Consider the following 26,618-nt stretch of genomic DNA (forward strand, 5'->3'; position numbering starts at 1 on the left):
AGCACAAATGCCAGCAGCCCCTGGGGCCAGGAAGGGCTGGGGGACACCAGGGAAACCACTCAGCTTTGTCCTGGCCCCTGCAGCCAGCCAGAAAGTTTGTTCCCATCAGCTGGGAGCTTCCTGTCCACTGCAGACACTGTTGCTCAGAGCCAGCACTGCCTGGCAGCCACCCCCGGACTGCCCTGAGCATTTACTTGGCTTCACCTTTGCTTTCTTTACTCTTCCTCCTACAAATTTATTTCTCTTCCTCACCCCTCTTCCCTCCCCTGCACACAGCCCATCCCTGTTTGCCCTTTCCTGTCTGGCCCCACTTCCCATTCCAGATCCTGACTTGGCACCATGGGAACGTCCCTTGGGGAACAGGATCATCCCACAAGTGCTGCAGGAATTGTCTGCAGGCTCCTGCAGTGCCTCGTGCTGCTCCCTTGCCAGAGGCACCCCAGGCCATGGGGGCACATCTGGGCTGCTGTGTCTGGCTGTGGGGCTGCCTGTTCTGGGCAGTGAGGAGGGGCTGCAGAGGCTCTGCAGGACTGACAGGATGGGCTTTGGGGCTGTGAGGAGAAGCTGAGGGACCTGGGCTGCTGGAGCTTCTGAAGAGGAGGCCCAGGACTCCTCCTGCAACTGCTCCCAGGGTGGTTTCACAGAATCACAGAATCAGCAAGGCTGGAAAAGACCATGGAGATCATGAAGTCCAACCTGTGCCCTGACACCGCCTTGTGTCCCCTGAGCCTCCTCTTCTCCAGGATCAACAACCCCTGCTCCCTCAGCTGCTCCTCACAGGACTTGTGCTCCAGACCCCTCACCAGCCTTGTTGCCCTTCTCTGGACATGCTCCAGCCACACAATATCCTTCACTGCCCTGCTCCTGCTGGCCACTCCATTCCTGATCCAGGCCAGGAGCCATTGGCCTTCTTGGCCACCTGGGCACACTGCTGGCTCATGTCCAGCCTGCTGTCCATCAGTCCCTGCAGGTCCCTTTCTGCCTGGCTGCTGTCCAGCCACTCTGTCCCCAGCCTGTAGCGCTGCAGGGGTTGTCGTTTCCAAAGTGCAGGACCTGGCACATGGACTTGTTAAACCTCACCTTGTTGGATTTGGGCCCTGGATCCAGCCTGTCCAGGTCCCTCTGCAGAGTCCTCCTAGCCTCCAGTATATCCACACTCCCAGCCATCTTTGTGTTACCATGGTTCCATGAGGCCCCAGAGTGTCCCAATGGTCTCCATGATTCCATGGGGCCTCCCAGTGTCACTATGTCCCTCTGGTGTCACAAAGTTCCTTGGATCCTTGGGCCCTGCAGTGTCACAATGGCACCGTGGTGCCCCAGGGCCCTGCAGTGTCACAATGGATCCTTGGTTCCATGAGGTCTGGCAGGGCAGCAATGCTCTCCTTGGTTCCCGCTGTCTCCCAGTCCTCCCACTGTCAGGCTATAGAAGGACACCTGGCTGATGAAGGGGAGTGGGAGTGGGTACCTACTCAAGGAGGTCACAATAAAAATCCCTCCCAACCCCCTCTCCCAAGCCAGGTGCCACTTCAGATTCGGTGTGATCCCCTGGATCTGGAGAGTCAGCCAGATGGTTTAGAAGAAAATTATCTGCCCAGTGAGCCTCCCAATTATGATTAATCTGTGAGACAGATCAGCACCTCTAACATCAAAAAGGAAAGAAGGGTAATCGTGGTGGGTGACTCCCTCCTGAGGGGAACAGAGGGCCCCATATGTCGACCAGTCCCACCCCACAGAGAGGTCTGCTGCCTCCCTGGGGCCCGGGTACGGGATATCACTGACACACTGCCTGGGCTGATTCAGCCCTCTGATTATTGCCCACTGCTGATACCCCAGGCTGGCAGTGATGAGATTGAGAAGAGGAGTGTCAGGGCAATTAAAAGGGACTTTAGGGCATTGGGTCAGGTGGTTAATAGGACAGGGGCACAGACAGTCTTTTCCTCAGTCCCTTTGGAGTCTGAGAAAAACGGTGAAAGCAGTAGGAGAGCTCACATTATCAACGAGTGGCTCAAGGGTTGGTGTCATCGTCAAAATTTTGGATTCTTTAATCATGGGGCAACTTTTACAGCACCTGGCCTGCTTGGACCAGACAGGCTCCATCTTTCTGTGAAGGGCAGAAGAATTTTAGCTCATGAACTGGCAGAACTTGTTGACAGGGCTTTAAACTAGGTCTGAAGGGGAAGGGGGTGCAGCTGGGTTGTCTGGAAGCAGGCTCATGGGTGGTAAGCCTGAGTGAGGGGTGAAATCAGCAGCCCAGCTGAGGTGGGTGGCTGCATGTACACCAATGCACACAGCATGGGTGACAAACAAGAAGAGCTGGAGGCCATGGTGCAGCAGCAGAGCTATGATGTCATTGCCATCACAGAAACAGGGTGGGACGACTCACATGGCTGGAGCGCTGCACTGGATGGCTGCAAGCTCTTCAGGAGAGACAGGAAAGGGAGAAGAGGTGGAGGGGTGGCCCTTTACATTAGGGAGGCTTTTGATGCTGTGGGTGTTGAAACTAATGATGATGGAGTCGAATGACTATGGGTGAGACTTAGGGGGAAGGCCAACAAGGCTGACATCCTACTGGGAGTCTGTTATCAGCTACCCAGCTGGGAAGAAGAGGTGGACAGGTTATTTTTCAAGCAGCTAGAGAATGTTTCAGGATCATCAGCCCTTGCTCTTTTAGGTGACTTCTACCTGCTGGACATCTGCTGGGAACTCAATACAGCTGAAAAGAGGCAGTCCAGGAAATTTTTAGAGTTTGTGGAGGACAATTTTTTGTCATAGCTGGTGAGTGAGCCCACCAGCAGAGGGACTATGTTAGATCTGTTGTTTGTAAATAGAGATGGGCTGGTGGGAGATGTGGTGGTTGGAGGTCACTTGGGGCACAGTGATCATGAAATTATAGAATTCTCATGGTGAAGTCAGGAGGAACACTAATAAGACTTTTACATTGGACTTTGGAGGGCAGACTTTGGCCTATTTAGGAGACTTATTCAGAGAGTTCCTTGGGAAACAGCCCTTGAAAACAAAGGAGTTCAGTAAAGGTGGGCAAGCTTCAAAATACAGATCTCGAGGGCACAGAAGGAGACTGTTCCTGTGTGCCAAAAGATGATTCGACGACGCAAATGCCCAGCCTGGATGGGCAATGAGGTTTTGAAGGAACTTAGGAATAAAAAGAGGATGTATCATCTTTGGAAGGAGGGTCAGGTCTCTCAGGAAGTATTTAAGGGGCTTCCTAGGGTATATAGGAAAGAAATTAGGGAAGCCAAACCTCAGTTTGAACTTAAAATGGCAGCTTTTGTAAAGGGTAATAAAAAATGCTTTTAGAAATATATCAATGGTAAAAGGAAGGGCAAGACCAATCTTTGTTCTTTATTAGATGTGGAAGGGAATTTAATAACTGCAGATGAGGGGAAGGCAGAGGTGCTTAACGCCTTCTTTGCCTCAGTTTTTAGTGAGAAGATGATTTGCCTTCAGGACAACTGTCCTCCTGGGCTGGTAGATGGTGTCAGGGAGCAGAGTGGGCCACTGTTATCCAAGAGGAGGCAGTCAGAGAACTGCTGAGCTGCTTGGATGTTCATAAATCCATGGGACCAGATGGGATCCACCCCAGGGTGATGAGGGAGCTCTCAGATGAGCTTGCCAAGCCACTCTCCATCATTTACCAGCAGCCCTGGCTAACTGGTGAGATCCCAGATGACTGGAAGCTGCCCAATGTGACACCCATTCACAGCAATGGTGGGAAGGAGGATCCTGGTAATTCCAGGCCAGTCAGCCTGACCTCAGTACCCGGTAAGGTCATGGAACAGTTCACACTGAGTGCCATCACACAGCACTTCCAGGATGGCCAGGGTGTCAGACCCAGCCAGCAGGGGTTTAGGAGGGCTAGGTCGTGTTTGACCAACCTGGTCTCCTTCTATGACCAGGTGACCCTCCTGGTGGATGCAGGAAAGGCTGTGGATGTGTCTATTTGGACTCCAGCAAGGCCTTTGACACTGTCTCCCACAGCACACTCCTGGAAAAGCTGCAGCCCATGGCTGGGACAGGAGCACTCTGTGCTGGATTCAGAACTGGCTGGATGGCCGGCCCAGAGAGTGGTGGTGAGCGGTGCTGCATCCAGCTGGGGACAGTCACCAGCGCTGTCCCTCTGAGCTCTCTGCTGGGCCAGCTCTGTTCAATATTTTTACTGATGACATGGATGAGGGGATTGAGCCCTTCATTAGTAAATCTGCAGATGGCACTAAGCTGGGAGCATGTGTCCATCTGTTGGAAGGTAGGAGGGCTCTGCAGGGACACCTGGAACAGCTGGATAGATGGCAGAGTTCAATAAGTTTAAATTTAATAAATCCATGTGCCAAGTCCTGCATTTTGGCCACAATAACCCCCTGCAATGCTCTAGGCTGGGGACAGCGTGGCTGGACAGTGCCCAGGCAGAAAGGGACCTGGGGGCACTGGTCGACAGCAGGGTGGACATGAGCCAGCAGTGTGCCCAGGTGGCCAAGAAGGCCAATGGCTCCTGGCCTGGATCAGGAATGGTGTGGCCAGCAGGTGCAGGGCAGTGATTCTTCCCCTCTACTCAGCACTGGTGTACTTGGCATTCTTCCCCTGTAGTGGCACCGTTCCTCAAGTGCTGTGTCCAGTTCTGGCCCCTCTGTTTGGGAAGGACGTTGAGATGCTCGAGAGAAGAACGACAAGGCTGGTGATTGGCTTGGAACACAAATCCTGTGAGGAACAACTGAGGGAGCTGGGGTTGCTTAGCCTGGAGAAAAGGAGACTCAGAGGTGACCTTATCGCTCTCTACAACTTCCTGAAAGGTGGTTGTAGTCAGGTGGGGTTGGTCTCTTTCTCCAGGCAACAAATGTCAGAACGTGAGGACACAGTCTCAAGCTGTGTCAGGGGAAATATAGGTTGGATACTAGGAGGAAGTTTTTCACAAAAAGAGTGATAAAATGTTGGAATGGCCTGCCTGGGGAGGTGGGGGAGTCACCATCCCTGGGAATGTTCACAAAAAGACTGGATATGGCACCTTGTGCCATGGGTCAGTTAAGGTGTTTAGGGCATGGGTTAGACTTGATGATCTTGAAGGTCTCTTCCAACCCAGTCATTCTGTGATTCTGTGAAAGCAGCCCACACCTAAAGTCAACATCTTTGCAGACCAAAAGGCAACGCTGTCATCCTTCCTCAGCCCGCTCTCCCTGACCAGGCTGCCTTGCTGTTGGCATGGGTGGTGGGGCAGCAGGGTCATGACATGCACATGTGTCACAATGGCCTCGGGGCACGATGTCACCGCGGGTCACAAAGGCCTGGTGGGCATGGCCGCCTTTCTGCCAGAGGCCTGGTGGTTTCCATGCAGATGTCCCTGGACACAAAGGCCTTCTTAATGCCTTTGCCCTTTGACTTTGCCTACTCTTGTTCCTCTCTCAATGATCTGCAGCTCTCTCTTGTCCCACCTTTGTTCCTCCCCTCAACATCCCCAAGGAAGCTCTGTGCAAAAGTGCCAAAGTGCTTTTCCCACCCAGCCCACCCTGGGTCCCAGCACTCGGCCCCAACTTCCTGGAGAAAGATCATCAGGAAGGCAAATGTGGATATTCTCAGTTCAGTCAGAGAGAAAAAGAGAAGGTTTTCTAACCAGGTGAGAGCCTGGGAGACAGTTGGGAAAGAATGTAAATAATTCTCTAATCTATCTTGTTGTTCACATTGTTTATAGATAGGTTCTGCCACCGTGCGTCATTCACTGCACACCAATGGTGTGAGATGTTTTTACTCTAAGACCAATGAAATCAGTCCGCACGATGTTCTCTATAAATAGAGCGGTGCATTTGAAAAAAATCAGAGTTCATTCTCTTTGCCTTTGATTTGGAGTCATTTTTGTTCCCGTCCTGCTCTACTGCGACACCACTCCTTCCGCTTTTGTCCTTCCTAACAAGGCTATTTTCATCCTAGAATCCCCATGAAATGGGAACCCGGAGCTTGTGGAAGTGCCTGAAAGATGCCCTGTTCCTCTGCAGGGACACTGAGGCTGAAACAGGAGCAGGAGCCCTCTCTGGGGAAGCCTTCTCCGAGCTGGAATGTGTGCCGTGCTGGGAGAGGAGCAGGAGGGGGAGAACGCTGGGTGCTGTGAGGCAGGAGCAGGAGGTTTGGGCCGCAGGACATTCCGTCTGTGCTGCTGCCCCGCAATGGGCGGCCGTGCCCAGGGCTCTGGGCCTGGCCCCGCGTGCGCTGAGCTCCCGACACTGCGGGAGCTCCCTGGGCTGGGCTCAGGTTCCCGCTGGGACTGGGCAGCAGGCTGGACTCCACTGGGATCAGCAGCAGCTGGGAATACCTCTGGGCATCTCCATTTTCTGCTGCTGCTCAGAAGAAACAATGAAGTGTGTTGAGAAGTTCTGGTTTCTCTTTCTCCTGGTGGATTTTTTCATTGTATTTGGCACTCCAGAGGCAATTTCTGTGATGGCCTCTGTCAGCTGATTCTAGTTCAGCAGCAGCAGCATCAGCAACAGGGCTGTGTTTGAGCACTGTAGATGTGGCCTGTGTGGCTTTAATTCTCCGTGACTTAGTGCTCAGGGACTTGAGAGCATTTCAAGATCTGCTAATCATGATGCCTGTGACAAAAGCACTCTGGGTAGCACTGACAAAATGAACAGTGCAGGGGGTTATTGTGGCCAAAATGCAGGACTGGGCACTTGGACTGATTAAACTTCATCGTTTTGGCCTCTGCCCATCCATCCAAGCATTCCAGGTGTCCCTGCAGAGCCCTCCTACCTTCCAAAAGATGGACACACGCTCCCAGCTTAGTGTCATCTGCAGATTTACTATTGAAAGCCTCAATCCTCTCATCCATGTGGTCAATACAAATATTGAACAGAGCTGGCCCAGCTCAGAGCCCTGAGGGACAGCACTGGTGACTGTCCCCAGCTGGATGCAGCACCGCTCACCACCACTCTCTGGGCCGGCCATCCAGCCAGTTCTGAATCCAGCACAGAGTGCTCCTGTCCCAGCCATGGGCTGCAGCTTTTCCAGGAGTGTGCTGTGGGAGACAGTGTCAAAGGCCTTGCTGGAGTCCAAATAGACACATCCACAGCCTTTCCTGCATCCACCAGGAGGGTCACCTGGTCATAGAAGGAGATCAGGCTGGTCAAACACGACCTAGCCCTCCTAAACCCCTGCTGGCTGGGTCTGACACCCTGGCCATCCTGGAAGTGCTGTGTGATGGCACTCAGTGTGAACTGTTCCATGACCTTACCGGGTACTGAGGTCAGGCTGACTGGCCTGGAATTACCAGGATCCTCCTTCCCACCATTGCTGTGAATGGGTGTCACATTGGGCAGCTTCCAGTCATCTGGGATCTCACCAGTGAGCCAGGACTGCTGGTAAATGGTGGAGAGCGGCTTCACAAGCTCATCTGACAGCTCAGTGTCACCCTGGGGTGGATCCCTTCTCGTCCCAAAGATTTATTAACATCCAAGCAGCTCAGCAGTTCTCTGATGGCCTCCTCTTGGATAACAGTGGTCCACTCTGCTCCCTGACATCATCTACGAGCACAGGAGGACAGTTCTCCTGAAGGCAAATCATCTTCTCACTAAAATCTGAGGCAAAAAATGGCATTAAGAACCTCTGCCTTCTCCTCATCTGCAGTTATTAAATTCCCTTCCACATCTAATAACAAACAATGGTTGGTCTTACCCTTCCTTTAACTATTGATGTATTTATAAAAATATGTCTATTATCCTTTACAGAAGCTGCCATTTTAAGTTCAAACTGAGCTTTGGCCTCCCTAATTTCTTCCCTTCATCCCCTAGCAAGCCCCTTAAATACTTCCTGAGAGACCTGACCCTCCTTCCAAAGATGGTACATCCTCTTTTTATTCCTACGTTCCTTCAAAAGCTTCTTGCCCATCCAGGCTAGATGTTTGCCTTGTCGACTCGTCTTTTGGCACACAAGGACAGTCTGTTCCTGCGCCCTCGAGATCTCTGTTTTGAAGCAGACCCACCATTCCTGAACTCCTTTGTTTTTAAGGGCTGCTTCCCAAGGAACTCTCTGAATAAGTCTCATAAATAGGCCAAAGTCTGCCCTCCGAAGTCCAATGTAAAAGTCTTATTAGTGTTCCTCCTGACTTCACCAAATATTGAGAATTCTATAATTTCATGATCACTGTGCCCCAAGTGACCTCCAACCACCACATCTCCCACCAGCCCATCTCGATTTACAAACAACAGATCTAACATAATCCCTCTCCTGGTGGGCTCACTCACCAGCTGTGACAAAAAAATTGTCCTCCACAAACCCTAAAAAATTCCTGGACTGCCTTTTTTCTGCTGTATTGAGTTCCCAGCAGATGTCTGGTAGGTTGAAGTCGCCTACAAGAACAGGGGCTGATGATCCAGAAATATTCTCTAGCTGCTTGAAAAATAACCTGTCCACCTCTTCTTCCTGGCTGGGTGGATGATAACAGACTCCCAGTAGGATGTCAGCCTTGTTGGCCTTCCCTTAAATCTCACCCATAGACTTTCAACTCCATCTTCATAAGTTTCAATACTTATGGTGTCAAAAGCCTCCCTAATGTAAAGGGCCACCCCTCCACCTCTTCTCCCTTTCCTGTCTCTCCTGAAGAGCTTGCAGCCATCCAGTGCAGCGCTCCAGCCATGTGAGTCGTCCCACCCTGTTTCTGTGATGGCAATGACATCATAGCTCTGCTGCTGCACCATGGCCTCCAGCTCTTCTTGTTTGTCACCCATGCTGTGTGCATTGGTGTACATGCACCTCAGCTGGGCTGCTGATTTCACCCCTAACTCAGGCTTACCACCCACGAGCCTGCTTCCAGACAACCCAGCTACATCTCCCTCCCCCTTCAGACCTAGTTTAAAACCCTCACAACAAGTTCTGCCAGTTCATGAGCTAAAATTCTTCTGCCCTTCACAGAAAGATGGAGCCTGTCTGGTCCAAGCAGGCCAGGTGCTGTAAAAGTTGCCCCATGATTAAAGAATCTGAAATTTTGATGATGACACCAACCCTTGAGCCACTCGTTGATAATGTGAGCTCTCCTACTGCTTTCACCGTTTTTCTCAGACTCCAAAGGGACTGAGGAAAAGATTGTCTGTGCCCCTGTCCTATTAACCACCTGACCCAATGCCCTAAAGTCCCTTTTAATTGCCCTGACACTCCTCTTCTCAATCTCATCACTGCCAGCCTGGGGTATCAGCAGTGGGCAATAATCAGAGGCTGGATCAGCCCAGGCAGTGTGTCAGTGATATCCCGTACCCGGGCCCCAGGGAGGCAGCAGACCTCTCTGTGGGGTGGGTCTGGTCGACATATGGGGCCCTCTGTTCCCCTCAGGAGGGACTCACCCACCACGATTACCCTTCTTTCCTTTTTGATGTTAGAGGTGCTGATCTGTCTCACAGATGAATCATAACTGGGAGGCTCACTGGGCAGATAATTTTCTTCTAAACCATCTGGCTGACTCTCCGGATCCAGGGGATCATACCTAATCTGAAGTGGCACCTGGCTTGGGAGAGGGGGTTGGGAGGGATTTTTATTATTACCTCCTCGAGTAGGTACCCACTCCCACTCCCCTTCATCGGCCAGGTGTCCTTCTATAGCCTGACAGTGGGAGGTGTGGGAGACAGCGGGAACCAAGAAGAGCATTTCTGCACTGCCAGACCTCATGGAACCAAGGATCCATTGTGACACTGCAGGGCCCTGGGGCACCACGGTGCCATTGTGACACTGCAGGGCCCAAGGATCCAAGGGACTTTGTGACACCAGAGGGACATTGTGACTCTGGGAGGCCTCATGGAATCATGGACACCATTGGGACACTCTGGGGCCTCATGGAACCGTGGTGACACCAAGTTGTCTGGGGGTGTTGATCTGCTGGAAGGCAGGAGGGCTCTGCAGAGGGACCTGGACAGGCTGGATCCAGGAACCAGATCCAACAAGGTGAGGTTTAACAAGTCCAAGTGCCGGGTCCTGCACTTTGGCCACAACAACCCCTGCAGCGCTACAGGCTGGGGACAGAGTGGCTGGACAGCAGCCAGGCAGAAAGGGACCTGCAGGGACTGATGGACAGCAGGCTGGACATGAGCCAGCAGTGTGCCCAGGTGGCCAAGAAGGCCAATGGCTCCTGGCCTGGATCAGGAATGGTGTGGCCAGCAGGAGCAGGGCAGGGATTCTTCCCCTGTGCTGGGCACCGGTTGGGCAGCACCTCGAGTGCTGTGTCCTGTTCTGGGCCCCCCAATTTAGGAAGGACATGGAGGGGCTGGAGCATGTCCAGAGAAGGGCAACAAGGCTGGTGAGGGGTCTGGAGCACAAGTCCTGTGAGGAATGGCTGAGGGAGCTGGGGTTGTTTATCCTGGAGAAGAAGAGGCTCAGGGGACACAAGGCGGTGTCAGGGAAAAGGTTGGACTTGATGATCTCCAAGGTCTTTTCCAGCCTTGCTGATTCTGGGATTCTCTGAAACCACCCTCGGAGCAGTTGCAGGAGGAGCCCTGGGCCTCCTCTTCAGAAGCTCCAGCAGCCCAGGTCCCTCAGCTCCTCCTCACAGCCCCAAAGCCCATCCTGTCAGTCCTGCAGAGCCTCTGCAGCCCCTCCTCACTGCCCAGAACAGGCAGCCCCACAGCCAGACACAGCAGCCCAGATGTGCCCCCCTGGCCTGGGGTGCCTCTGGCAAGGGAGCAGCACGAGCCACTGCAGGAGCCTGCAGACAATTCCTGCAGCACTTGTGGGATGATCCTGCTCCCCAAGGGACGATCCCATGGTGCCAAGTCAGGAACTGGAATGGGGAGTGGGGCCAGAGAGGAAAGGGCTAACAGGGATGGGCTGTTTACAGGGGAGGGAACAGGGCTGGGCAATGGGAAGAAATTCGTAGCAGAAAGAGCAAATAAAGCAAAGGTGAAGCCAAGGAACTGCTCAGGGCAGTTTTGGGGGTGGCTGCCAGGCAGCCCTGGCTCTGAGCAACAGCGTCTGCAGTGGGACAGGAAACTCCCAACTGATGGGAACAAACTTTCTGGCTGGCTGCAGAGGCCAGGACAAAGCTGAGTGGTTTCCCTGGCATCCCCCAGCCCTTCCTGGCCCCAGGGGCTGATGGCATTTGTGCTCCCTCAGGTTCATGTCCCCACAGCAGCAGCATGGGGGTGCTCCCGCCTGCTGTGTGCAATGCAAACAGGGGCTCCTGAGCCAGCGCTGCCGTGGCTGTGCCTGCAAGGATGCGGCACCTGTGTGAGCTGGGGGAGAGGCCAGGGCTGCAGAGGGGGGATGTTGTTGGCAGCTCCATGAGGACGCTCTGGGACGCTGCCCTGGGCTGTCCAGCGCACTGGGGATGGATCAGCCCCTGCTCTGCTGCTCCTTCCCGTCTCCCCCAGGGCCCTTGCAGAGCACCAGCCATGCTGTTTGCCCCCAGCCTGCCCACGGCCAGCCTGGGGCTGCTCACGGGGGTTTTCTGTGCTGAGCATTGGCCTGGCCGTGTTCTTGAGAGAGCCTGGGCAAGGAGCCTGGAGCCCCCAGGCCCTGGCCTGAGGCGTCAGTGCTGCCCCAGCAGTGCCCATGGGCTGTCCCTGCTGCAGCCCCGGCACTGCCACCCCCAGGACTGTGCCCGGCCCCGAGAGCACTCAGACCCTGCAGCAACACCAGGGCCACCAGGGCAGCGGGGCAGGGCCACGGGAGCAGCACTGGCAACACCAAGTGCTGCTGCTGCTGGGCACAGCTGCTGTGCCAGCACTGATCTGCCCCCAGCTCTGCACACAGACATTGCTGCTGCAGCTCCAGAGAAGGCAACAAAAGGGCATCTCTGCAGAAAACTCTGCTGGGACATCCTTGAGTTCCTTTAAAGCCACGGAGAACGCAGCCCCTCATTGACACAGTCTGTGGCAACAGGGAAGGTAGAGAGAAATAAAATGAGAAATGGCACAAACAGTGACATTTATTTGTGGACAATATTAAAAAAAAAACAAAATAAAAAGAACCTCCAAAATGAAACCATCAAGAAGTATCAAAGATTACTTTTATTACAAGTGATTTGCGAAATTGGCCAGCAGTTTAATGTCCCTGAAACCATCCAGTCATCAGTGTCCACACTGCAGCCTTGAGCTCCTGGTTCCTCAGGCTGTAGATGAGGGGGTTCAGGGCTGGAGGCACCACCGAGTACAGAACTGACAGGGTCAGATCCAGGGATGGGGAGGACATGGAGGGGGGCTTCAGGTGAGCAAACATAATAGTGCTGAGGAACAAGGAGAGCACGGCCAGGTGAGGGAGGCAGGTGGAAAAGGCTTTGTGCCGTCCCTGTTCAGAGGGGATCCTCAGCACGGCCCTGAAGATCTGCACATAGGAGAAAACCAAGAACACAAAACAGCCAAATACCAAAAAGGCACTAACAGCAATGAGCCCACGTTCCCTGAGGTAGGATTTGGAGCAGGAGAGCTTGAGGATCTGTGGGATTTCACAGAAGAACTGGCCCAGGGCATTGCCATGGCACAGGGGCAGGGAAAATGTATTGGCCGTGTGCAGCAGAGCATTGAGAAAGGCACTGGCCCAGGCAGCTGCTGCCATGTGGGCACAAGCTCTGCTGCCCAGGAGGGTCCCGTAGTGCAGGGGTTTGCAGATGGACACATAGCGGTCGTAGCACATGATGGTCAGGAGAGAATACTCTGCTGACATGAAGAACAGAAAGAAAAAGAGCTGTGCAGCACATCCTGTGCAGGAGATGGTGCTGGTGTCCCAGAGGGAATTGTGCATAGCTTTGGGCACAGTGGTGCAGATGGAGCCCAGGTCGCTGAGGGCCAGGTTGAGCAGGAAGAAGAACATGGGCGTGTGCAGGTGGTGGCCGCAGGCTACGGCGCTGATGATGAGGCCGTTGCCCAGGAGGGCAGCCAGGGAGATGCCCAGGAAGAGGCAGAAGTGCAGGAGCTGTAGCTGCCGCGTGTCTGCCAGTGCCAGCAGGAGGAAGTGGCTGATGGAGCTGCTGTTGGACATTGGCTGTGGCTGCACATGGGGACCTGTTCATGGAGAAAAGACAGAGAAGAGTTAGAGGAGATACCTGTAAACAAAATCAAAGCCATTGCCCATACACCCTCCTCTGGAACACACAGACACTGTCGTTAGTATTTTTAAATTCTGGGGTTTTCTTTAGAAGCTTGCCCGTATCTCTCCTGGTATTCTTGGATATCAGAAACCCTCAGAATTTCTGCTGCTCTCAGGGAGAACAGAGCAAGTTCTGTGAGTCAAAGTGATGAGAGGAGAGTACGTGGAGATGGTCTGTCATTGTGACCTGTACAGAGTTTCTCTGGGCTTTAACCTTTCTCAGGTGGTGGGTGATAACCTTTCCATGCTTCCCCTAAAATGTCACCGGGTACTGCTGAGAGCAGATGGATCCAGCATAGCCCAGCTCCACATTTGTATCCAAGGACTCACCTTGCTCATTTCATCAAGCCAACAGCATTTTCAGTGTCAAAGCACCTCTGCCTTTCTCCATCAATCTTATAACTCAGAGATGTTCTGGGACAGGTTTGCACCCTGGATTGAAGCTCCCAGCTTGGACTGAAATCTCAGGGAGACTTCCAAGTGTCCTTCTGATGGCACTGGATGAAGGGAGATGCAGCTCCTTCCCTGGCTGCACTGACAGCATTGCCCAGAGCTGGGCACTGGGGACAGCTGTGTCACCCTGAGCCAGCTGTGCCCCCTCCCAGAGCCCCCAGTGCCGGGCAGCTGCTCCCAGCCCTGTGCTCTGCAGAGGGAACTGGGCCCGGGGCTGCAGAGCTGCCCCACGGCTCTGCTGCAGCTCTGCCTGCACAGGAGGGGCTGCACGCCTTGGAGCCCCGGCCCTGAGGGCAGAGGCTTGGCTGGGGGGACAGGAGGGAGGGGGCTTGTTCAGAGGGAAGGGCTGCACTGGAGGGGATCCTCTGGACATCTCTAAACTCTCCCTGTCACAGCATTTCTGGGTTTTGCTTTTTCTCCTTCCCTGATCTTCTCTCAGCTTCCTGGGGATTTTCCTCCTGCAGGTGTTTCCCTGTGCCTGATCTCTTCCTGCCAGCACTCACAGACCCCAAATCTCTGTGCACTCTCCTTGGCCTGACAGAACCCTGCCTGTTTGCAGGGCACTGGCTGGGGGCAGGTTCTGTTTGCAGCTTGGAGAAAGGACAGCTCAGGCTGAGCCTGATAGCTCCAGCAGAGGTGATGCTGCTGCTGTCCATGGGCAGAGTGGCTGAAAGCACATTAGGGATCTTCTGTGAACCTATTGATCACTAAAAATAACAGTTTGGATGTCTCAGGTGCTTGTCAAAATTCCTAATCAACCATTAATATTTATCTCCCCTCCCTGCAATTCTTCAATACTAGGAAACTGAATACAAAGTTTTAGGAAATGTGCTCATTTTTACCAAAATCATTATCTTGGAAATATTCTATGACCAATCAGAACCTCTCAGCATATCAGAGCTTCATGAGCATTTCACCTCCCCTGCACCAGAAATACTCAGAGTTGTACTCACAGGGTCTGTGGGCATTGGGATGATCCAGCTGTAGGAGATCACTCCAGGAGCTGCAGCTGCATTGTCCTGCAGCCAGAGGTTCCTGTGCCAAGGGCTGCCAGTGATTCTGCCCCAGGCACTTCTCAGCACCTTCCCAGCCCTGACTGATGGAAGCTCTCTGTGCCTCTGTGCTGTGCCCGGGCTGGCTGCAGGCAGTGCCCCAGCCCTGCTGGGCTGGGAGAAGAGCTCCTCATCCAGAGAAATGTGCTTTTGAAGCTCTCCTTGGTTGCCAGGATCACCCTCTGTGCCAGGAGCCCGGCCCAGCTCAGCAGCACAGACACAGCACAAGGACTCTAATGACCCTCTGGGGCTTTGTGCTCAGGCCCTGAACACCAGGCCCTGAGAGGGAGCTGCAGAAACCTCTCCAGAACTCCAAGTCAGAATCCAACTCCAAAGTTTCTTTGACTTTTAATGGGTCCCACTGAGGGACACGACTGAGAAAGTGTCCCCAGGCCCCGGCAGAGCAGAGAACTGGAGGCACTGATGACAGGTGGGGACAAAGAGAAGCCAAGTCTTGGTGCCCTGGGGCACAGCAGGCTCTGTGCCACCAAGGGCTGTCAGGAGACACCTTGTCCTGAGGCACTGGGGCCTCCTGGCACAGCCCCAGCCAGGCTGGGCACTGTCAGCCCCTTGTCCTGCCCTCAGCATCCCCCCCTAGCCCACATCCCAGTGGCCTCAGGGATCTGCTGGAAGGAGTCCCTGGGGAGCCTTGCTCAGGAATGGCCCTGGGGGCTCCTTCATGCTCCCAGGGACTGCAGGTTTTTCAAAGCACTTTGGCTTTGGCTTTTGCCTTGGAGTCTCTGAGAGCTTTGTGCAATCCTGGCCTCCAATTATCTGCTGTAATTAGTCCCTGGAGAGGCTTTGTCAGGAACAACACTCAGTGGGGCTCATGAATGCTTCAAGGTACTTCAGTTCTTTTAAGGTACTTGGTGTTTCCCTTTTGATCCAGACTCTGTGAGAGGTTTGTGCAGTCATGGCCCCAATTATCTGCTTTAACGAGTCCCTTGAGAGCTTTCTACTGACACTCAGTGGGGCTCATTGATGCTTGGAGACACTCAACTTTTTTCTGTTACTTTGGATTTTCCTTTCCATACTGAGAGGTTTTTGTACTATTTTGAGTCTCTGAGAGGTTTTTGTGCCATCCCGGCCTCCAGTTCTCTCCTCCAAGGAGTCCATGAGGAGCCTGCGTTGGGGATGGACCTCAGTGGGTCCCATTAATGCTTTGAGACATTTTGTGGTATTCTTCTGCCTTTGACTCCTGGAAAGGTTTGTGCAATCTCCTCTCAGGCCCTGTGGTTCCAGGGCTCAGCTCCAAATGCACCACGGAACTCATGAGGATCAAACAAATCCTGACAAACCATGGCTCTACTTTGATTTCCCTCTGCTCTAATGCAGTTCATCTGGAAGGCTTCTGTAGTGATTTTGGTTCACCATTTTGAGATTTCTCAGCCAATGCATTAATTTTTGTGGTGGGTTCAGTGCTGGCTAATTACCAGGGCACTCACTGGAATAAACTTACTCATTTCCTGCTCTGAGATAGGATTAGGAGAAAGGCAAAGTGGGCTCAAAACTTTAAAAGTGTATAAAGAAAAGTTTATTAACAGTAACTAAAAGAAAGAGTTATAAGAATCAGAACAAAACTTTCAGAACACTTCCCCTCTCCACACAACCTGACAATGTAAAGAGACAAAACATAAAATTCTCTGTTTGTTTACCACCTCTAGAAAATTTTTCTTCACTTCACTCAGGGAGTGGAGTTCCTCTTGTTATTATATGGAGACTTCTCCACAAGAAAACAGTTGAATCATAGCTTTTAATTTCCACTAATTACAGCTGCTCAGAAAAATCTGTAATTGTGAAGTCCCTCCCATTTTTTCACATCTTCTCCCACAGCTGTGTTTATCAGCCATGCCAGCTTATGGGATATTAGTTTAAAAATGAGCTGTTTAAGAGCAAAGGTTCTCTTCATTTATTTCTGAAATTATCTTCATCTCTGGAAACAGAGGTTTTCTTCTCTCCCTGGGGGCATAGGTTCTCATCACTCTGCTGTCTTTCATTGTTCAAACTTCTCATGGGATCACAGCTACTTCAACATTTCCTTACATTAGCATGGAGGCCTTTGCTGAACAAGTCATCTGCCAATTCTTTTCAATGTGTTATAGGGAAAAAGAGAGTCTGATGTATCAATTACATCCTTCTCCATAGCGTTACCAGAGGATTTCAGCCCCAAGATCAAGGCATCTCCTCAACCCTCCCATCTGGGACTCAACTTCCTCTTCACTGACCTCGGTGTCTTCATGTTGCTCCTGTGTGCCTGCACTTTGTCCTTTTCTCTCACTCGAGGGAGGATGGAAGCACTGGAAGAGTCAATATCTCAGCTGGGGCCTGCAGATGGTTCCGTGACCCCGGCCGGGCTCGGTACTTGCAGCCGGAGCTGTTTTACCATGGAGGTTTCTGCAGCGGCTGCGCTGGGGCTGTGTCAGGCTGGGCCGCGCTGGGGCAGGGCCAGGATCTCAGCAGCCAGGCCAGAGCACAGCAGCAGCACGGCCGGGGCCCATGGCTTCTCCTCCCCCTGCCCGCTGGTTGCGGGCGAACCCCAAGGGCGGCAGAACCTTGGCCGAGCCGGCCCGGCCCGGGGCTGCTCCTGGGGCCCGGCGGATCCTGGCTGGGCCCGGGCTGGCGGCGGGGCAGGGCTCGGTAGCGGCCAGATGTCAGCAACCGCAGCCACGGCCCGGCCCGGCCTCGGCCCCGCGGCCTCCCCTGCCCTGCCCGGCAGCCGATGGGGCCTGGCGGCTCCCTGGGAAGGGGCCCGGCCCCACGGCAGGAGCCGCCCGGCCTGGCCTGGCTGAGACCGGGCTGGCCCGGCCTGGTCACCTCTTTGCTGGCCAGAAGGGAAACAGACCCAGCCAGGCTTCTCCATCTTTAACTTGTGTCTTCACAGAGGCGTGTGCAGTTTCCTTAGTGGTTTAACAGATTGTCAGCTCTCAAAGCTAATTACTGATTGGTTTTTGTCAGACACCGAGGAAACTGCTAGCAGCTTCTCTCAGGACATCACTTCTGTGATGCAAAACCACCACAACAGCACAGAGCACAGAGCTCCTTTGTCCATATGTAGTGGTCATGTGTCTGAGGCCTCCAAACTCCTCTTTGGGAGATCTCTGGGTGCTCTCCAAGGTGTTTTCAAATGAAAACATTCAGCTCATAGTCTAAGAAAATCACCAGAGCATAGGGCCAGCCCAACCTGTCTGTCCTGGCTACTTGTGTCTGGGAGCGATCCTTGCATATACGGAATTTGGGAGGCCAAATTCGAATTTAAGCCATGGACCCTGGATATGAAGGCCAGGTTCTTTTCCACAGGAAGGAAGGAACAGAGCCCCACTGTTTCCCCAGGTGGATAAGAGGTCAGCTAGAGCTGACAGTTTTTTTTTCTGAGAGATACCCTTGCATATTGGAAATTTTTTAGGGAGGATACCAATTTTGGCAATGGGCAGCTGAAAAGAGGGACAGTTCTTTTCCATAGCAAGGAAAGCACAGAGCCCCAGTACTCCAGGAGCTGATGAGAGGCAGCTCTTGGCATTCTAAGATCAGCCAGACCTGTCAGGTGGCCCCTGGGAGGCCAAGCCAGCCAGAACTGTTCCATGTTCCCTCGGTTCCATGGGGCTCCACAGTGTCCCAAGGGTCCCTTGCTTCCATGAGACCCTGAGGTGTCACAATGCCCCCTTGGTGACACGAGGCCCTGAAGGGTCAGAATGGCCTCCATGGTTCCATCAGGTCCCACAGAGACATAATGGTCTCTGGGTCCATGAAGCCCCGCTGTGTCACCATGGCCCCTTGGTTCCATGGGCTCCAGTGGTGCCACAATGATCCCCTTGCTTCCATGAGGTCCCCACCGTGTCACAGTGATCTCCATGGGAAGGAAAGAACCGAGCCCCAGTGTGGCAGGGGCAGCCACCAGAGGCCAAGGCCAGCCAGACTTGGCAGTACTGGCAGATTTTGGCTGGGAGCAACCCTTGGATATACAGAATTTTAGAGGTGGAACCCCAATTTCAGACATGGACACCTGGGGGAGGAGGACAATTCTTTTCCATAGGAAGGAAAGCATGGAACACTGGTGTTTCAAGGGCAGATGGGCACCAGAGGCCTAAGGCAGCCAGACCTCTCTGTCCTGGTAGCTTTTTTCTGTAAGCAACCCTTGTATATCGGGAATTTGGGAGGTGGAACCTCAATTTCAGCCATTTCTGCATAGATAAGAAGGACGGTTCTTTTCCATAGGAAGAAAAGCACAGAGCCCAAGTGTTTCAAAGGCAGAAGAGGAGAGATGTGGCTCCTGGGAGGCCAAGCCAGCAAGACCTGCTTGTCCTGACAGATTTTGTCATGGAGGAATCCTTGGATATACAGAATTATACAGAATTTGGGAGGAGGAATCTCAATTTGGACCATGAACACCTTGAGAAGAAGGGTGGTTCTTTTTCATTGGAAGGAAAGCACCGAGCCCCAGTGTTTTGGGTGAGAGGCATCTGCAGGAGACCAAGGGCAGCCACACCTTTCTTTCCTGGGAGATTTCACTGGGGAGCAATCCTTGGATGTACAGAGTTTTGGAAGTGGAATCCCAGTTTTGGCCCTGGGTCCCTGGAGGAGAAGGACAGTTCTCTCCCATGGGAAGGAAAGCCCAGAGCCCCAGTGCTTCAGGGCAGGTGAGAAGCAGCCATCGACATGCCATGGTCTGCTGGACCTCTCAGGTGGTCCCCAGGAGGCCCAGCCAGCCAGACCTAGTCCATGTTGCCTCGGTTTCATGCGACCCCACAGTGTCACAATGGTCTGCTTGGTTCCATGAGGCCCTGGAGTGTCACAATGTTCCCCTTGCTTCTGCAGTGTCACAATGGCCCTGTGCTTCCATGGGGCCTTGCAATGTCACAATGGCTTCGTGGTTCCACAAAGCCCTGATGTGTCCCAATGGCTCCTCGGCTCCATGCGCCCTCGCTGTGTCACAACGGCTCCTCTGTGACACCGCGGGCTCCACAAGGTCACCATGGACCCTTGGTTCCTTGGGGCCCCCGTGTTCACAATGGTCTCCTTGATTCCATGGGGCAGCACAGTGTCACAGCTGACCCATGGCTCCATGAGGTTCTGTAGTGTCACCGTGGGCGCTGTCAGAGGCTGGATGAGATCAATGTCCCCAGACACCTTGGGATGCTCGGAATGCCCGTGTGGGGCCAGGAGCGGGTCAGGCCTTGGTTTGTGGTGGGACAGAGCCCCGCCCCCAGCCCTGGCCTGGCACAGCTGTCAATCACATGGAAGGGGCGGTGCTAACCCAGCTCTGATTGGCCCAGCTGTCAATCAATCACACAGCAGGCAGTGCTAACCCAGCTCTGATTGGCCCAGCTGTCAATCAATCACACACCAGAAGCTGGTGCCTTCCCTGGCTCTGATTGGACAAGCAACTGGCAGTCCCACCCCAGGGGCAGGCCCATGCAGGCCCAGGGGTTTAAAAGCCGGAGCACGAGGCCGGCCCATGGTCTGGATCCTGCCTTCTCCTGGGGTTCCTCTGTTAGTGACACTGGAACCCGAGCAGTTGGTGTCTATGTGTGTGTCTTTCTATAGATCTTCTGTCTTTCTGTTGTTCTCTATTTCTTCTTCTAATCCTGCTTAACTGGAACATTTTTGGGTAACTGAAGATCTTAAGGGTTAAAGGTTTTTAGGTAAAGTGGGCTAAGTTAACAAAGTTAATGCTATGGTAAGAGTTTTTTGCTGCAGTGGATGTTGTATGAAACCCTTTGCTCAAGTTCCTTGATTGTCTACATTTTGCCAGTAAAATGTGTTATTTTGATCTCTTAGCTCCATTGGTTAGAGCATGGTGCTGGTATCACCGAGGTTGTGGGTTCAATCCCTGTGTGGGCCATTCACTAAAGAGCTGGGTCTCTTCTTACCAAGAATATTCTTGGCATCTGGCCATGGTGAGAATATCTGGTTGGTGTTTCTCCTGTACAACAAACTCGAATAAAGGAACCTTTGGTGACCCCCAGCATTTCAGTGTTCTGGGGTGTTACAGCCCTGCAGGCTCACAATGGCCTCTTGTTTCCATGAGGCCCCACAGTGTCACACTGGCCCCTTGGCTCCATGAGGATCTGGAGTGTCACACAGGTTTGTGACATTTGTCCTTGCTGCCCCTCACATCCCCCTGCCCCACAAACAGCCCCGAGCCAGCCGTGAGGGACAGGCCCTGCTGTGCCAGGCTGGGCTCAGGGCTTGGCCTTTCTGCTTCCTGCAGCCAAGCCAGGCCGTGCTCAGCATCGCAGTTCCCTGCTCAGAGCCTTGGGCTCCCTGCAACCCTGGCCTCAAGGATCTGCTCTCTGCACTCCCTGGGGAGCCTCTGGCACTCCCTGCCCTTGCTGGGGCCCAGGGATGCTCCCAGGGACTTGGAGTTTTGCTTCTGCCTCCTTGAGCAGCTTCTTCATCCTTCTCCCAGTGCCTGAGGGTCCTGGACCCAGCCCCAAATCCACCGTGGGGCTGATGAAAATACAGAAAGCCCTCAGGAGCTCTTTGTCTTCCTTCCATGGTCTTCAAGGCTCCAGGGCTTGTGCAGTGACTGGAGTCGGTTTGGAGTTCTGTGCAGGAGTGTGAAATACAAAGTTGTGTTTTGTGTCAGGTAAATAAAGGCAGCCTGTGCAGTTGTGGTTATGAAATGTATGGAACACGGCCATGGGACAGTTATACAGATGAGTTCTAATACACAACCCAGGAAAGCATGGAAGAAGGCTTTTGAACCAATCTTTTATTTACAAATAACAATTATAAGTCTTAAACTGTTTTGTAATAAGAGTATTTGAATTCTAACTTTAGAATGCTGCTTTTGATAAGAACTTTTTACTTGTACTTAAGTCTTAAGCTGTTTTGCAATAAGAACCTTTGAATTCTAACTTTGGAATGTTGCTTAGTATTAAGGGTGTTAAACTGTAGCTTTGGAATATATAAAGGATTTAAACAGAAAGGGAAGTGACCCTATCCCAAGCTCCTGGAAAAGGAAGATGGACATCAAGGTTGCTGATTAATGATTTCGAAAGGGGAAGCTGGACATCACTACCACAGATTAATGATCCCAGAAAATAGAAGCTGGACCCCACCTCAGGAAGATGGACCCCACCATGTGGGACACACATCCCAGGATATTGAAACCTGGAATAGATCACAACAGAGTACAGAAATTGGAAAGGAACCAGACATCACCATCACAGATTTACGATCCTAAAGTATAGAATTGTGGCGTCAAAAGGTAGAAATAGAAACTGCTGAAAGCTCACGTCAAAATTGGGAAATAGAAGCTGCTGGGGAAAGCTGATGAATATGCATGAATATGATCAATACACACCAGCAAGCCCAACAACCGGTGTGCAGTTGGAGGGGAAAACCCCCACCACTGCACCCAGTGCTGTCTCTGCTCATGCGTTACCGTATTAATTAATAAATTTAATTGCTGCTTGATGTATTGGCTGAGTCAAGCTTCTCATTTCTAACAGAATGGAGAAGAATGAGCCCCTTTTGGGCTGACCCTGTTTGGACAACCTGCTCCTCACCTCCAGCGTCACCACATCTGACACCGCCCACCTGGGACTGACACGCCAAAATACCCAAAAATGCTCCTGTGATTTATTCTCTTATTTCTATTCTGTAATACATTATTTTATGTTAACAACTGTGAAAAACACCTATCACTTGGTTTTTAAAATTTAAAAAGTTTAATAATAATAAAATGTTTATAATAATAATAATACAATTAGAGCAATAAAAATTTAGAGTTAGGGCAATTACAAGACAATGAAAAGCAAAGACTTACGGACGTCCGGATGCTCTCGGGCACTTAAGCCCGATAAGCAAGTTTTGTGAACAAAGGAATAACCTTAAAAACCATACACTGTGGCATATTCATACATACTTCATGGTTATGCATACATTCTATTTAAAACAAGCAACTCTGTTATTTTTCAACTGCTTCCTTTAATCCCCACGGCATCTTTGAGTCTGAGCAAGGCCTGAAGAAATCAGTTTCTTCTGATGAGAAAACCATAAATTCCTCTTCTCTGGCAGATTTAGGTGTTCTGTGACTGTTAGCTCGAAGCCAGTGTCTCATTCCTTTTAAAAACCCCCACATACAGAGTTTCTATTTTAACTGCTAAATCATCCTTTTAACTACAAAACTACATTTACTGTACTATTAAAATGTTAATACAGCACAACTAATCAATATAATACAATACATATAGTAACTATCTGCGTAGAGCCATATAATATCCATTTTTCACATATTTAATTATTTCTATATGTATTACATTTGTTTCTAATAATAGTATTATTTTTTCTTACCTAATTTTAATATTAACATTAAAAATCTATACATTTTTAGTAGCCAGGAAAACGAATGTTCTTTGTATCTAAGTAACACAATTCCCTTCATTAATGAATTAAGATGTATTGGCTATTTATTTCTTCCTGTTTATGGCAATTAGCAATATTTCCAGTCATTTTGTCATCTTTTTTATCATCTTTTTCTCACACGGGGTTAAGGAGGGGCCACTTTGGGATCCTTGGAGACATTTCTGGGGCACATTTGGGGCAGTTCTGTGCCTGGGGAGGGAATTCAGAGAGAACTTGAGGGTCTGGAGGACACTTGGGGGAGCCGGGTGGCACTTGGAGGGGCACTTAGGGGTTCTGAGGGACAGCTCGGGGTCCGGGGGAGCCCTTGGGGGTCCAGGGGGGCCCTTGGAGGTCAGGGAGGGGAATTTGGGGCCCCGCGGGGCCCGGGCGGGCACTTGGGGGGCTCCAGCGGGGCTCTCCGGGGCGCGGGGGGTGATGGGAGTTGTAGGCGCGGGTAGAATACGGTTGAACGGGGCCGCGGAGCATCACGGGAGTTCTAGGCGCAGCTGCGATGGGGCGCGGGGCATGACGGGAGATGAAGTCACGGCTGCAATCGTGCGGGACGTGCGCCGCGGAGCATGATGGGAGCTGTAGTCCCGGCAGTGGCTCGGACGCGGCGTTTGGGGGTCCGGGAAGGCCCTTGGGGGACACTTTTGCGTCCGAGCCGCGACTTGAGGCCTTCGGAGCGAACGTAAACGGTTCGGGAGAACTTGGGGGGAGCTCGGGGAGCTCTACCCGGGCTCCTTAGGGCGCGGGGTACGGCAGGCGGTTTAGGCGCGTGACTGTGTTCTGAGGGGCTCTGGGGCCGCGGGGGATGAGAGGAGATGAATTCCCAGCAGTGGCTGTGCCGGGCATCCGTGGGGTCGGGAGCACTCCGGGGATCCGGGGGCGCCTTTGGGGAGTCCCGAATGGGCGCTGAGGGGCACTTGGGGATCCTGGAGGGTCTGGGGGACACTTACGGGACAGATGGGAACAGATATCGAGGGGGGAATCTGTGGAGCGCGGGGCATGACGGGCGTTGTAGTCCCGGCTCCAATGGGGCTGAATCGGGCCGCGGGGCATGACGGGAGTTGTAGGCAATAGCGGAAGTATGGCGCCGACTCCAGGTACCACCCCAAGGCCACAATCCCTGTCGCTGATTGGCTGCGGGCGGTGATGGGCGGGAGCCCCGGCAAATGGGAGGCGGGAACAGCCCATCCAACCCCTCCAGTCCAGCCCAGTGCATCCCCAGTACAGCCCAGTACAGCCTCAGTGCTTCTCCAGTCCCTCCCAGTGCAACCCCAGTACAGCCCAGTACAACCCCAGTACAGCCCCAGTGCTCCTCCAGTCCCTGCCAGTACAGCCCAGTGCAACCCCAGTACAGCCCAGTACAGCCCCAGTGCTCCTCCAGTCCCTCCCAGTACAGCCCAGTGCAGCCCAGTGCAACCCCAGTGCTCCTCCAGTCCCTCCCAGTACAGCCCTGTCCCTCTCAGTACACCTGAGTTCATTCCCAGTCCCTCCCAGTTTCCCCCAGTGTCATCCCTAGTCCACTCCAGTGTCCCCCAGTCTTCCCCACAGCGTTCCCAGTGTCCCCTGTTTGTCCCATTATCCCCCAGTGTCATTCCCAGTATGTCCCAGTATGTTTCAGTGTGTATCCCCACAGTCCATCCCAGTCCACCCAGATTCCCCTCAGCATTCCTCGTGTTCCCAGGCTGTCCCAGTCCTTCCCAGGGTCACTCCCAGTATGTCCCAGTGTCTCCCACAGCGTTCCCAGTGTCCCCCAGTATGTCCCAGTCCTCCCCAGTGTTTCCAAGGACAGTTTAATGTCTCAGGGTTGCCGTGGCAGCCAAACCCAGCAGTGGGGTCAGTGCAGTGTCCACGGCCACGGCCCCTTGCAGTGGCCCAGTGCAGCTTGGGCTGATGATCCACCCTCACAGCTGGCCCAGGGCAGGTCTGCAGTGGTTTTGGTGGCACCTTGGGCTGGCACACAGCTGAGGAGTGTGTCTGTTTTCATGGGGAAACTCGGGAGTTTTAGATTGCTTCAAAAATAGACAAAGGGAAAGCCCCTCTCAGGCTGGGTGCAGCCAGCTCTGCAAGCACAGCAGGTCCCAGGTGAGCGAGGACAGACAGGATGGGCTTGGGCAATGTGGAGCAAGGCTGTCCACACTGGACCAGAGCTCAAGGCACAGCTGCTCTGAGCAGGCCAGAGCTCCTGAGGGGAGAGCCTGGGTCAGTATCAATCCCAGAATGCTGCAATCGCCTCTGCTCTAAAGAGAAATGTAATAAAATACACCCTTTGAAAGAGGACAGTGTATTTCTTACAAGCTCTTTGAAATCTTTCTCCATAACTGCACTAGGAAAACTTTAATGGCCCTCTCAGGGCTTTGGTGTTGTTTACACCAGACTCAGTCCCTGAAGAGTGTCTTCAAAAAACTTCTAAAGACCTCAAATTTAAACTCCAAAGTTTCTTGAAGTGTTAATGGGTCCCACTGAGGGACACGACTGAGAAAGTGTCCCCAGGTTCCAGTTAGAGCAGAACCCTGGAGGCACTGATGACAGGTGGGGACAAACAAGGCAAAGGTGTCTCTGGCGCTGAGCAAACCTGGATGTGTCTCAGGAATGCAAAGGGCCAAGGCTGAGCCCCAGCCCCTGGCAAGGCAGATCCTGTCCCTCCCTCCTTGCTCAGGGCTCTTCCCGGGATGGGCACTGCCATGTTGGGATGTGCCATGCCAAGGGCAGGACCATGGGGCGGCCCCTGCCAGGCTGCTGAGCAGGGACAAGGAGGCCATGAGGCCCCAGGGCTGCAAGGGTCACTTGTCCCCTCGTGGCCTCAGGCCCAGGGCCAGCAGCCATGGCCAAAGGGCTGCACAGGTTGGCTCTGTCAGGGCCTTGCAGCTGCTGCACATCCCTGTGCCCTCTGCAGCCCAGGCTGTCCTGCGGTGTCCCTGCCCTGGCCTCTGTCCCTGCAGGCTGTCGTCATCCCCCGGCTGCCCCACCTCGCTGGCCCCTTCCTTTGCTGACAGCTCTGCCTCCTGCCTGCCCCTGCCTGGCCACACAAAGCCTTGGCCTTGAGACCCAAAGGGTTCATTCCATTTTTACCGTGCCTGTGAACTTCCAGCAGAGGAACAAGGCATGCAGGGGCTGCTTTCCCAGCAAGGATGGCTGGAAGAGAAGAAGACATCTAGCTCCAGGGTGCAGTGATAGAGAAAACAAGGACTGAATTTGGGAACTTGGGGTGGGATTTATGGAAATGGGTAAATTGTAATTGGCATTTAGTGACCGTGTTTGAGCGACACACTGGTAGAATTACATGTCCACGTCAGGTTAGGAGTTATCCCATGTTAGACCTCAGGCCTGAATAAACGATATCCTCTGAAATAGCAGATGAGTGTTAAGGAGCCTCATTCTGATATTGCAGAGATTTGGTGGCAGCGGGGCCTCACAGAACCAAGGAGTCAGCTGTGACACAGCAAGGCCTCGTGGAGCCATGGGTCCATGGTGACACTGTGAATCCAAGGAGACCATTGTGACTGAGGAACCTCATGGAACCAAGCGTCCATTGTTCAGCTGTGAATCCTGTGGAACCAAGGGGAGCACAGTGACATTGCGGGGCCTCATGGAACAATGGAGACTCTTCTGACACTTTGGACCCACTGGAACCAAGGGGCCATTAGAGCATGGCAGGGCCTCGTGGAATCAAGGGGACTACAGTGAACACTGTGGGTG

General features: G+C 52.9%; 2 protein-coding genes and 1 pseudogene across 4 annotated transcripts in view; 1 reads left to right on the forward strand and 2 right to left on the reverse strand.

Annotated features, from left to right (window-relative positions):
* LOC137464017 (zinc finger protein 850-like) overlaps nucleotides 1–26,618 on the forward strand; it is a 646,379-nt pseudogene that overhangs the window by 474,177 nt on the left and 145,584 nt on the right.
* LOC137464016 (zinc finger protein 850-like) overlaps nucleotides 1–26,618 on the reverse strand; it is a 506,586-nt gene that overhangs the window by 342,784 nt on the left and 137,184 nt on the right. The window lies entirely within an intron of this gene.
* On the reverse strand, nucleotides 1,907–12,783 carry LOC137464011 (olfactory receptor 14J1-like). The gene is made up of 2 exons (XM_068175344.1): nucleotides 12,109–12,783; nucleotides 1,907–1,954 (listed from the first exon to the last, which is right to left on the reverse strand). Exons 1-2 carry the CDS (start codon nucleotides 12,781–12,783, stop codon nucleotides 1,907–1,909), a joined length of 723 nt encoding a protein of 240 aa, XP_068031445.1.

The sequence above is a fragment of the Anomalospiza imberbis genome, chromosome 34 (assembly GCF_031753505.1).
Source record: "Anomalospiza imberbis isolate Cuckoo-Finch-1a 21T00152 chromosome 34, ASM3175350v1, whole genome shotgun sequence".
NCBI classification, from domain to species: domain Eukaryota; kingdom Metazoa; phylum Chordata; class Aves; order Passeriformes; family Viduidae; genus Anomalospiza; species Anomalospiza imberbis.

Excerpts from the sequence above, each read along its gene's own strand:
- LOC137464011 (XM_068175344.1), bottom strand. The coding sequence starts at position 12,783 with ATGTTCTTCTTCCTGCTCAACCTGGCCCTCAGCGACCTGGGCTCCATC. Across the intron at positions 1,955-12,108 it reads TGTACTCGGTGGTGCCTCCA|ACTCCAAAGGGACTGAGGAA; the intron begins GCCCTGAACCCC and ends CGTTTTTCTCAG.